Genomic DNA, 13172 nt, shown 5'->3' with positions numbered 1-13172 from the left:
TGGAGAGGAAATTGAAGAATGCCAGGAAATTACCTTTACTCCCTGTGATCCTATTATCCCAGGTTCTCCCTGTAAATAAAATAATTACTATAAGGGTAATGCTTAAATTCAGATGGAAATGGACATCTCTGATACTTTAATTGAATTTCTACTAATTAACATACAATAAAAAGGGAAATTATGGAAGACACAATAAAATCAAGGAGAGTTCATTCTAAAACATGATTCAAAATACTTACTACTAATAAATAATACTTTCTTGATTTCTTCATTATAATAATTTTCCCCCAATGACATTTTTGACACTAATTATCATGTCCCATTAGCAATCACTGCATTCTTTACTTAGCTGACATAGTTATAATTTGCCACCAACTAATCTCATGTCCCAGAGAATTAAAACTTCAGAGAAAGAATGAGGGAGAGTAGAATTTAAGGTAACATGTGTTGGTGATTCTACTTTTAGTTATATGTGCTTAATGGTTAGTTATATGTGCTTAATGAAAAAAATCACAACAAAATTAAGGTTATACAAAAGAGGATGATACTGGCTATCATAAGTTTGCTTTTTAAATTTTCTGTGACTTATTAATATATTTGATAAATCCACTTTGTGCCATTAACAGAATTTTTGGGAAAAAATGTATCTTTTATTTTAATTTTATATTTTTGATATCCTACATGGATGTCTTGTATAACATTCATGTCCAATCACTATTAGTAATTGGTTAAACAATGTATTAGAAAACTCAAACCAATGTTGAAGTCTCCTTGCATGACAACAGTTAACAAGGCTTAAAATTTCTTATTTATCAAAATAAAAGAGTTAAAAATCACAGAGGAAAAAGTAAAATGCTCATGGACCTTATTAATCAAATCTATTAGACTCCAAAGTAAACATACCAGAAAATCAGAGAGAAACAAATCAATGAAGTAGAAAACCCAAGGTAGTGATAAAATATCTACTTACTCTATCTCCTTTTTCTCCTTTTGTAAAAGGCTCTCCCTAAGGAGAAGGGGTAGAAAATAGAATTAAACGCTCTTAGAAATAAACTCTCCAAACCGGGGTGTGGATAAACCCTATAGGCCAAACTCAGATTCCCATTGCAAACAGACCTCCAAAAATACCCAGAGTGTCACACAGTCTGTCTTTGCCGCTTAAAGGAAATATACGATAATTAATTTAAAAACTCCTTTATATTCCCAAATGAACAATGAGTTAATCATTCTAACATCATTTATAAAATCCCAAGTGGCTGACAAATTGGAATGCTGCCCAAGGCCAAAGCTTCCTATTGCCTAGTCCACATAGAAAACAATCACACACACACATCCAATTGGATGTGAAATGGGAATGACAGCAAGAAATTGATAAAAACGTTGAAGGGAAAGACATTCACTTGAATTCTTCCAGTTGGTTAATTGTGTGCTTAAATATACAAACTCATTATTTTAAAAATAGTTTCCTAGTTTTTATTTTTACTTTAATGAAAATGACTTGAAGAGGTTAACCATATCTGTAAGTTCTGTGTCCATGGATTCAAGCAATTGTGGATAAAAAATATTTGAAAAAGAAAAACAATAAAAAATAATACAGCAATAAAAATTATACAAATTTAAAAATAATACAGTATAACAACTATTTACATAGCACTTACATTGTATTATATATTATAAGTAATCTGGAAATGATTTGAAGTATACAGGAGAATGCATAGGTGATATGCAAATAAAAATAGGCCATTTTATATTAGGGACTTGAGCATCCTCAGATTTTGGTATCCTCTGAGAGTCCTGGAACCCATCCCCCACAGATACCAAGGGACAACTATATACCCATATCTACCCAACATGATGAACTATCTTAATAGTGGTTGATTTCTATATATTAGATCAAGGCTTTATTTATATTCTTATTTCCCTGCTTGTTTTTGCTTATATGACACTGCTCATGTCATTGCTTATTTACAGCCACTGTAAAGTTTAGTGGCCACATTGACTAAAGTAACTGGTTATAAAAGAAAAAAAAAAAGAGAAAAAACCGGGAGCCTAGTTGTCTAGATACTTGATATTTAGTCCTGGCTCCAATGGCTACTATTTGAGGCAAGTCACTTAATCTTTTAGAGCTCCCCTTTCTTTATCTATAAAATCATGGGGTTCAACTAGGTGATCTTAAGTATATTTTAGCTCTGATGTGTTACACATCAAACCATATTCTGAATGTCCTATGGTGGGGGAAAATTTGCCATTTTAGTTACCATTCAGGATCAGTGGTTCAGAATTTACCTTTGAATGAATACTACTCTTCTGTTTGGGCCTTCTGATTATTATGCAAAGTAAAGTCTACATCCTGTTCTGGAAGAGAAAGGTTGAGACCATAAAAAGCTAAACTGCTCTCCGTAATAATGTAAAATTTGCGTTGTTTTAATGTAGGGGTAGAGGAAGGTGGCAAGTAAAGATGTATGGGGTGGTGGGATAATTAAGGGATGAATAGGGACCTGGTATGGAGAAGAGTTAGGAGGAAAAGAAGCTCTATTTAAGGAAAACAGGGCTAAAGGCAGTCCTCATGAGATACATGGACTGCCCTTGAAAGTTAGTGGTAGGAAAGAAAGCCAGAGGAAATCCCTGCAGGAGGAAAAGGCCTATGATGCCTAGGAACTATGAACTCCTTCAACCCTTGCTGCTTAAAGTGTGGTCCATGGACCAATAACACCAGCATTACTGAGAGCTTATGAGAAACACAGACTCTCTGGTCCTGCTTCCAAACCTACTGACTTAGAATCAGTGGGATTCAAGTGCATGTTCACATTTGAGAAGCACCACTCTAACTCACTGAAAGTTTCTCCTTTCTGCTCTAAAAATCCTTGATTTTCCAGTAAAATTTTTATAAATCTTACTGCAGGGTCCTCCATGCATCATGTGGAAATTAAGAGAAGGTTGGTGTCAGTGTTCAGGTTTGGAGGGAAGACAGTGGAGACCTAGAGAAGCCGTTAAGAGATGGTAAGAGGAACCTCCAAGTGTGGAGCACCTAGAGAGCTGGCAGGTACCAGGGGCATGCACCAGGCTGAATTTCTGAGACATGAGATTTTCCAGACATTATTGCAAACACTCAATTGGAGAACCTCATTAAAGACTGCCAAATCCTGTAGTTGTATAAGAAGGCTTGAACTGAATACTAAGGGCAAGCACGACTCCCGAAGGTAGAAGAACTGGGGTACATAGGCCACAGACTGATTCTAAAGCTGCAAAAATTACTGTCATTGTTAATTTTTTAAAGCTGAAGCATAGGGAAAATTTGGCTTTGTAACACTGAATACTTTAAATAATGTTCCTGTTTGTCACGCAGGCAATTTAGTGACCTCTTCATGTTTTATCCCCTGATAAACCAATATCCTTTATTCACTCTCGTAAAGAAAGGGGTAGAGTGGTTTAATAAGATGTATTACTTTTCTTTAAACAAAGATGAAACATTTGTTAAGCCTGATTCTCACTGATTCTTGAAAACTGCTTTTTTAAAAGAAGCATTAAAACAAGTCATTTTTTGTACCTATGATTTCTCTAATCACTTTAGGTGGTCCTATTTGAATATAAATGATACTGTAGGGTTTTTCTCTTTTTCCCCACAAAAAGAACTACATTTTGAAAGAAACTGGCCACAGTAATACCAAAAAGTGGTTGGGAAGCCACTTTGATCATACAAAAATCAAGAAAGAAAAATAACTTCAGAAGGTACACTGAGAACAGTTGTTTGAGCAGAAAGATTGTTTCCAATTTCTTTTGGATAAATTTGTACTAGTCTTTTGATACATTGATTTTATTATTTTAGCTGCAGTGTTTAGTTATACCAGAGGAGCTTTGTGATTTTAAACTTTAGGTTCTAGAATCAACTCACCTAGGTGTGATTCACAGCTCCAATGCTTAGTACTGTGTGACTTTGGGCAAAGTTTTTTAACCTCTTTATGCCTTACTTTCATCATTTGAAGTATGCAGGTGACAATAGATGACCTTATGGAAACTTTTTATGGATTAAGTGTGTAAATACATGTAAGAGACTTAGTGCATAGCGTAGCTAGTACTTGCTTGAAGATCTGATCTGTTGTTTCCCATGACAGGATCAACCAAGGCACGTGGAATTGGGGCTGATTTGGAAACGTATTTTTAATCCAGTTTTTTAGATATTCTTCCTCTGTCCTCAAAGCTAAAATACTTACAGGTTCTCCTTTTTGTCCTTTAGGGCCAACAGACCCTGGAAATCCTGGTAGTCCAGTTTCACCCTTTCAAGACAAAGCAGAAGAGAGATTTTGCAGATGGTTAGAGAAGCATTATTGTGACTGTCAGATACAGAATGATTGCTTGCTCTCCTGCTAACTATACAATTTATCTATTAGCATCCAACAGACAATGCAAAGTTCTGAATCTACTTAGGCTATTTTTATGATAATGTGTTTGTCAGTACTTCACAATGGCTTTATGTCTTTTAGAAATCCATATATTTCATTATGATACTTAAATGTAATGTGAAACAAAGTTAATTATTTTTCCAGGAAAGAATATCTAGAAGAGAAAAATTATAATTTTGTTCTGGTGTGCCAAAACCAATTTTTTTGTGTGTGATCTCAAAGACACCAGACTGTTTAACTGGCACAATAATCCAGACTCATTTTATTTCAGGCACTTTTTTCTTTGTTTAGGTGGGCAGAGTCAGTAGTTATATGAAGCAAAATGAGTCTCTCAGCTGTTTCCAGGGTTTATAATGCTACTTAGATGATTGGCTGTGGGCAAATAAGGCATTCTTGTAGATGTGGTGACAGCAGTAGCTTAGAAATGTCTAAGAGGTTCTGGTCAAAAACCTTGAAGAGAGATCTGTATGTGACATATAAAGAGTGTTTTTGGAAAATATAATTTGAGAAGTAATACTTAAAGAAAGGAGTTATATCACTAATGAGACTTCAGAGGAGTCTCAGCATTGTGCATCCTTTTGGTGTTTACCAAGATCTCTGAATACCTACACAATTCTTAAATTAAACATAGTCTCTAGAAGATATGTAATGCCGATTTTTTTTCCTTAACCTCAAGAGCATTTTTGCAAAATGATGTTCACCATTACATTTCTGAGCATATACCATTTTTGCCTACCTAGCCTATTTTTTTACTTCAAAAGAATAAATACAGAAAACATAATAAAGTAGAATACACCAAGCCTTCATGTACCAGGTACCCAAAATGAAAGAAATTAAAAAATTTACAAAGAAGAAATCCCCTATATTTCCTATTTCCACCCAGAGGGAGCCACTCTCAAGAATTTAGTATTTATATTTTCAGTTTATATTATTGTACTTTTACTGCATATGTGGAATTATAAACAATATATTATTGAATATTTGAAACAAATTCCATAAATAGCTTTATCTCATAAATAACATACGACTTGTTTTTTCCACTCAGCATTGTTTTTAATATCCATCTCTATTGATACATATGATCTCATTCATTCATTATAACAGATGAGTAGCATTCTAACATGTTAATAAACCAGCATTTATCTCAGCCCCACCGACGGGCACTTCGGTTGTAATCAGCTTTTCTCTGTTATAAACAAGGCTGCAGTGAATATCTCTAATCCTGACCCCTGTGGATATGCCTAATTGTTCATTTTGAAGTCTCAAACAGCTACCAAAAAGTGCTTCAAGTATAAATTTACTACAGCCCTAAAATCTTCGGCTTATTTTTATATGTATATCCTAATCCATGTCTTGTGATTTTCTGTAATGGATAGACAAGATCATGTTTGTATTAATTAGTCTTCTAGATTTATGGAATATGTTTTGTTAAATTTAATCTTAATTTTACTAAAATTTTAAAACCTCATGTGATAGTATAACTGTGGAACCAGCCCAAACAGGGCCTACTCTGTTGATAACAAAATGTCAAGTTACCTTTAAGGTATAACAGAGCCCAAAACTGCAAGTCATGCAGCCTAGGCACACATAACAGAAAAAGCTTTGACTTGTAACAACAGCTGGAACCAACAATTCCTCCCCTTGGGTGGAACCAAGAAGACCGGGACATGACCAGAACCTGAACTCTTTCAGAAGCATGGAAGTCCATTAGCCTGGAATATCCAGGGCAAAAATCTGCCTCAACATACCTTACCATAAATGGTCAAATTTGAAGCTGTCCAATCAGATTCTGCCAAACTAACATCCCTAAATCCCGTCCCTTGCCCTCTGATCCCTTAAAACTTGCCCCAATCCCCAAATCCAGGAGGCCAATTTAAGCCCAATTCCTGTCTCTTTGCTGACTGATTTTGCAATACAATCTTTCTTTTATGAAAAGCTGGTGCCATAGTTATTGGCTTCGGTGCACAGTGGGCAGTGAGCCCATCTGCTTGATAACAATATTGTAAAATACATATTTGGTCTTCGTCCCAGTTTCCTGGCATACAACTCGTAGAATCCTTGGAATCCCCAAAGCAATAAGTGTCTTTTTGTATGTTAATGAGTTGACTGGTAGCTGGCAGCCCCTAGGTTGCTTCAGGATTGGGCTGGTCACCAGAAGGACCAAGGCTTGATTACAGTCTTTTCAGCCTCACCTGCAACCTCTGGGGAGGGGAGAGAGACTGAAGGTTAACTTGGTCCCAATGACAAATGATTTAATCAATCACGCCTACATAATGAAACTTCCATAAAAACCACAAGGACTGGGTTCAGAGAGCTTCTGTAGAGCTGAAGTTTAGAGGTTCCTGGAGGGTGGCATGACCAGGGAGGGCATGGAAGCTTGGAACCTTGGCACCCCTTCCCACGTACCTTGCCTTATGCAGTTCTTCATCTGTAAACTTTGTAACATCCTTTACAATAAACTGGTGAGCGTAAGTAAATATCTCCCTGAGTTCTGTGAGCCATTCCAGCAAATTAGTGCCGCGGACGGGGTCATAAGGACCCCGATTTACAGCCAGTTGGTCAAAAGCACAGATAAAACAACACGGGGCTTTCGATTGGCATATGAAGTGGAAGGCAGTATTGTGGGATTGAGCCCTCAATCTGTGGGATCTGTTGCTACCACCAGGTAAACAGTGTCAGAATTGAATGGAATTAGAAGACAATCAGCTGGTGTCTGTTGCAAAACTGATTGCTTGCTTGCTGTGTGTGAAAAATTCACGTATTTGGTCATAGAAGTATTTTGTGCTGTGAGAGTTGATACTAGGAAAGAAGTGTTTGCTTTTATGACTCACCTCAGTACTAATTATTTATACCATTAGGCTTTCAGCTAGTAATAGTAAGGCCCTGTTGGAGAGCCAAGGAACCAAATGGATAAGAAGCCAACTTGCAGACCTGTCAGTACAAATATTCTACAGCAGTGTTTCCCAAAGTTCAGTCATCCGCATCCCAACTGTGTAATATTTGCTATGTCTACATACCACCTATATATACGTAGCTTATTTTTTCTCTGAATTCACTCACATTCTTAATTTAAATATTCAGTATGCCTTTTGAAGCAGTATCCATCAAATTTAAAGTTTAGTGTGCTGGATACAGGCTTTTTCCTAATTCAGAGGAAGCTACATAAGTATTGTTTTTTTCTATGGTAGTATCTAAACATCCTGTGTATCCTCAGTCTTATTCTTACCACATTATAAGAGAAGCCATTTTTTTCCTAGACATAGTAAATTATATTCAAGGTAAGGCAAGGGAGAAGTTGGGGGATACATTTAGGAACAAATTGTTGTTGGTTTGATAGAGAAAATAAACAATTAGCCTTGTATAGGCATTAGGGTGTACAGAGTGACCTTCGTGTTACCCATCTGGTAGGTGCTACAGTCTCCATTGTATAGGTGTGAAGGAAAAATATGCCTACTAGTTAGACTTGCCTAATAAAATAAAAGTAGAAAGCTGAGAAGGAGTCTAGCAATTGCTTGTAAAAATCAAATCTGCCAATATCAAAGGGGAAGGGGAGGCGAATGTACATGGTGAAATAAAAGTAAGTATATTCATAGCTGCTCTACAGGTAAACAGGGGCAGGACAAAAAAGGGGTTGCAGTTCATCTTTCCACATAGTCGTTGGATGACATTGGGCTGGAATGAAATCTTAGAGACCTCTTTCCTCATAAAATTCTGCAAGCAAAAGCATTTTCTACCTGAACCTTAGACACATATGGGTTTGTATTTTTTATTTAAATTGAATGTTCAGTGATTTATCACTGTAGAGATGAGTCGAAACACAAATGATGAAGTTACTTTGCATTAGGAAAGACTCTCCTCCAGTTTGACACTTTCGATGCTATTAGCTTGGTGCTGTAGTGACTCCACCTTTTCCCTGACAGTCTTCCTCACAAGACACCTGCTATTTTCTCAGGAGTGCTAAGATATTCTGATATTTTGTTCTACTGTCTCTATAAAGCAGCAGTTCTCCTCAAGTAACTTGCAAGTACATTATCCCTTCACCACATCCTGTCAGTCTCAGTCAAGCCACAGAGCAGGGATCATTCATTTCCACACTGGTAGACTGCTCATGTGGATGGTCTCCATGGCCATTTACTGCAAGTCGTGGTTCTCCCTGTATCGTAGTGTTCTTGATACAGGATGTGGCTGCTAAACCAGGGGTGATTGGTGTGTATATTCCAGTGCTATTTGTGCTTCTCCTGGTGCTTCATTGTAGTGTCGGGTTCCAAAGGGTTGGCTCTTTTAGTAATTCTATTTTGCTGGTCAGTGCATTGAGAAGTAGCATATTATAAAGGAATGGTGAATCACTTATGTGTTTAATTATTCTTCTGGTTAAATATTTTATTCTACAGCACAAACTGAGTCCTCTCTTTGTCAAAATTATGGTGGGAGATACAAAGATGAGCAAGACCAGGTGCTAAGAATGAGAACAACAATTAATCCTCAAAAGTGCTAAATGAGACCTCATGAGAGGAAGGAAAGATTGAGATGGGTGAATAGAAAAGAACAAATCTTTAGTGAGGGCTTTATATGTGTTTTAGTTATTGTGCTTTTGAGTAACTTCCTCTTATTTAATTTTAATCCTTCTATCAACTCTTTGTGTAGATACAATTCTGCCCATGGTGTGAATGAGGAAATGCATGCTTAGAGAAATGAAGTGGCCTTCCCAAGGTGACCTAGCTGTTAATGCCACAATCAACTTTTTGTCCCAAAGCTCATGCTCTTCCTATTACTCAGTGGTTCTTAGCCCTGGTTGTGTATTAGAGTCATCTGAAACACTTCTAAATAGAGATAAGACCCCTACCCCAAATCGGAGTCTCTGTGGATGGAGCCTGAGTGTGGGTATTTTGTCAAAGCTTTCCACGTGATTCCAATGTGCAGCCAGGATTCAGAAGCACTGGGGTTCGCCACAGGTGCAACAGAGATCTGTGAGAACAGCTTGATGGAGCTTTACATTTTCACTGTGGTGACTTACATTACATTAAATTACATTATAATTTAAAAAACTAATGTATTGATTCAGAAGAGATACTAAGTAGACTTGCATAGGTAGAGTTGATTTCACTCTTCCAGCAACTGCTATGCTCATGTTTGTGTTTGGTTGGTTGTTTTGAGACAAGGTCTTGCTCTGTTGCTCAGGTTGGAGTGCAGTGGTGTGATTATAGCTGACTGCAGCCTCTACCTCCTGGCTCCAAGTGATCCTCTTGCCTCAGCCTCCCTGGGAAGCTGGGACCACAGGTGTTTGCCAGCATGCCCAGCTAATATTTTTAATTTTTGTAGGGATGGGGTATCACTATATTGTCCAGGCCGGTCTAAATTCTGGGCTCAAAGGTCTTCCTGCCTTGGCCTCCCAAAGTGCTGTGATTACAGGTGCGAGCTACCACCTGTAATTTTTGTTTATTTTATGCATTGTTTATTGGCAATTTCCTGTTAGTCATGCTTTTTAAAAGTTTTTTTATGTGTCTCTTTATATCATGTACTGCATCAAGTTCCCTGTAGACTCTTCTATGTTATTTATTTGAGTGAGAGGAGGGAACAGTTATGCCACTGGCTTTTCCTAATTCTACTTAAGATTCTGAAGCAATTAGAAAAGATTTTGAGCAATAGAAAAGGTCCTTAGAGTTTGAAACACACCTGTTTTACAGAATCAAATTTCTCATCAGTGAGGTCTTAAGAATGTCTAAGTAACATATGTTTCCTAATGAACACAGCAAAACAGCAGCCAGCTGTTTTGTTTCAAGAAATGAATCATCATTTAAATACTTTAAAAGTCACAACACTCTTCTTTGCTCAGCTGTCCTATGTGACAAGCTTTGTGGCTTTCTTTTCCTTTTTTTTCCCCTTAGCCTGCATATGTCCAGAAGTCATTGCTTAAAATGTAATGCGTTGGTTATGGTGGCGTATGGTTTCTGTTAGCTATTAGGTTACAGGAAATAATGTTAATGTACTAGCAATAAAATCTAACTCACACAAATGACTTATCATTGCTGTATAATCAATTTTTGGATGTCTTTTTCAGAATGTCAAGCCTTTATTTATTTATTTAGCAGAAAATTTCATTTTCAATCATCAATCTATAAGAAGCTCCTAGTTTCTGGTGAGACTATCTTTTAGCAGTAACTTCTGGTGATGGGTGTACGACTTTTCGAATGGATTGGTTGCACTGATTTATAAGACACAGAAGTCATATTTTCTTGGATTCATGTCAAAATCCCCTGCCCTCAATCTAGAGAAATTTTACAGGTGAATGAATGAAAGTAGCACTCACAGGCCACATTCCCTCAGAGTATTTTCAAACTACTCATCTCTGCCTGTAGATTTAATGTGCATTTTTTTTCTGACAATGGCACATTCATATGGAATCCAAGGTCATTACAATTTCAGAATCAAACAGGAGTGAAACATCTTATTGAATGGGGAAGTGAATCTGTCATCTTTACAGCTATGATAATTAAACCTGCGAATGACAAGGGGAATGCAACGGAAATTTATCAGTGTCTTAATTTTAAAACTATTTTGAAATAATTATTTGGTTAAACCACTACTGGACAGTATAAAACCCCACCAAAAATGGCTGCCAGGGCAGCTTATGTTTTGGTAATTAGGAAAACACAAAATAGTGAGCCTGGGCTTGAGGCATTTTGCCAAAGGGGTCTTCAGATTGTTTTTGCCACCTACACAGATTCACATTTAATTACAAAACAAGTCTTGTGTCCTGATTTCATTTATCTTATTACAGTAATTTCCCCTTGATATGTTCTCTTTCTTATAGCCAACTGCTACTCAGCAGTGCTTGCTGGACCCTGAAGCAGATTCGAATCCTGCTGCCTGGTCAGGAGGCAGGCGGAGGCCCCTGCCCACTGCAGGCTGGACACCCTCCCAGAGATGCAACCCAACTGCTGCCAGGGGGCTGCCCCCTACATGGGAATGTGTAAGTCCGTATAAAATACTGGGCCCTTCTATTCACTTTGAAAATCTGATTACTGCCGGGTGCAGTGGCTCAAGCCTGTAATCCCATAACTTTGGGAGGCTGAGGCAGGTGGATCACCTGAGGTCAGGAGTCCAAGACCAGCCTGGCCAACATGGTGAAACTCTGTCTCTACTAAAAATACAAAAATTAGCCAGGAGTGGTGGCACGTGCCTGTAATCCCAGCTACTTGGGAGGCTGAGGCAGGAGAATCACTTGAACCTGGGAGGTGGAGGTTATAGTGAGCCGAGATTGTGCCACTGCACTCCAGCCTGGGCAACAGAGCAAGACTCCATCTAAAAAAAAAAAAAAATCTGATTACCTTGTCTCCTTTCAGGCCTCCAGCTTCATGTTCATCATTTCCCTAGGGGTGAAAAACAATTTAAAATACAAAAGAAAAATCCACGAATTTTTAACACATTCAATCTGTAACAGTATAAGCAGTCAGATAATAGTTCTGTAACCACTTTTTATGGATACTAGGTCATTTGTGCAGACATCTTTGTCTCTCTCGCCTGTTGTTAAATATTCCTGTTAAATATTCTTCTAAATAATTCCAGCTTTGGACACCCCATGCATCTTCTTTGTGACTTCTTAAGGAGATTGCTTCTGGAGAAACATCACACCTCTGGGGATAAATACTCACTACTCCAAATCCACATCTGGCCACTTCAACTGGCCTCTCCATGTATCTGAGCATCTCTGATCTGCTCTCCCTACTCTCAAGTCTTCTTTATTGTTCTCAGACCACTGCATTAGACTCTACAGTCCTTGGGCAAGTGACCTTGCCTGTAACTACACTGAAAAAAATGCAAGTTCTCAGGCACCACTTTTTTTATTTTATTTTTTTCCTTTTTGAGGAGAATGTGTCTCACTATATTGCCCAGGCAGGTCTTGAACTCCTGGGCTCAAGCTGTCCTCCTGCCGCTGCCTCCCTAAGAGCTGGGATTGCAGGCATAAGCCACTGCGCCAGGCTTCAGTCACCACTTCTAATTCCTGCCAATGAATGTACCAACCCATGTGCATGCACATCTGGGTGTAGTTAATGAGCTGTCTCATCTCTTATCATGGCTGTTTCCTCTATAAATCCTCTGATTCCCATGCCCTCTGCCTTCTTAGGAGATTTTCCTTATTAATGTTACCTATTGCTATCAGGTGAAATTGGCCAATTTGGTAAAGTTAAGTAAAATGTAGCTAAAATTGGCCAATTTCTTCAACACTTCTCTTTCTCTCTCTGACTACCTACCTATTCTACCTTCTTTAAACTTAACACACAAAGAGCATACAGTTCCCCAGCACACATTTCCCTTAAGTTACTCTCTTTCCTCCCATTTCTGGACAATTTTCTCAAAAGGGTAGTTAGTGCTTTTTGCATCCACTGACCAAGACAGCCTTAATGTTTCCCTCAGCTGGAATCAACTTTGGACAGGCTTGTTCCTAATTCCATACCCTGGCCTCTCTTTTTCTAGATCAATCGCTTTAGAAAATCTGTGTTTGTAAGTTCTTTCACTATCCCTTTGAGATGTAAATCTTTCTAAAAGCCTCCTGTTAGTTTTACAATCTGGGAACGTCTTTCTCAAGGACCTGGGAGCCATCCCTTTAAAATGTAATCATGGAGAAGATAGTGCCACTATCTTCCAGGCTCTGTGGGAGGGTAGGAGCCTAACTTCAGCCTTGTGCCAAGTTGTAAACCTTCTTCCTGTCGCAAAGATATGAGAAAGTTTACTCTTCCTTTGGGTAAAGCCAATTAGCAAACACAAGGAAGT

General features: G+C 38.0%; 1 protein-coding gene across 1 annotated transcript in view; it reads right to left on the bottom strand.

Annotated features, from left to right (window-relative positions):
- COL19A1 (collagen type XIX alpha 1 chain) overlaps positions 1–13172 on the bottom strand; it is a 342117-nt gene that overhangs the window by 73534 nt on the left and 255411 nt on the right. Inside the window, exons 19-22 of the mRNA XM_055113849.2 lie at positions 11729–11770; positions 4212–4274; positions 971–1006; positions 34–69 (exon numbers count right to left, since the gene is read on the bottom strand). Coding sequence (XP_054969824.1) covers positions 34–69; positions 971–1006; positions 4212–4274; positions 11729–11770 — 177 coding nt within the window. The remainder of the gene's footprint in view (positions 1–33; positions 70–970; positions 1007–4211; positions 4275–11728; positions 11771–13172) is intronic.

Source organism: Pan paniscus, chromosome 5 (genome assembly GCF_029289425.2).
Source record: "Pan paniscus chromosome 5, NHGRI_mPanPan1-v2.0_pri, whole genome shotgun sequence".
Lineage (NCBI taxonomy): Eukaryota > Metazoa > Chordata > Mammalia > Primates > Hominidae > Pan > Pan paniscus.
This window is presented reverse-complemented; position numbering and strand designations above follow the sequence as displayed.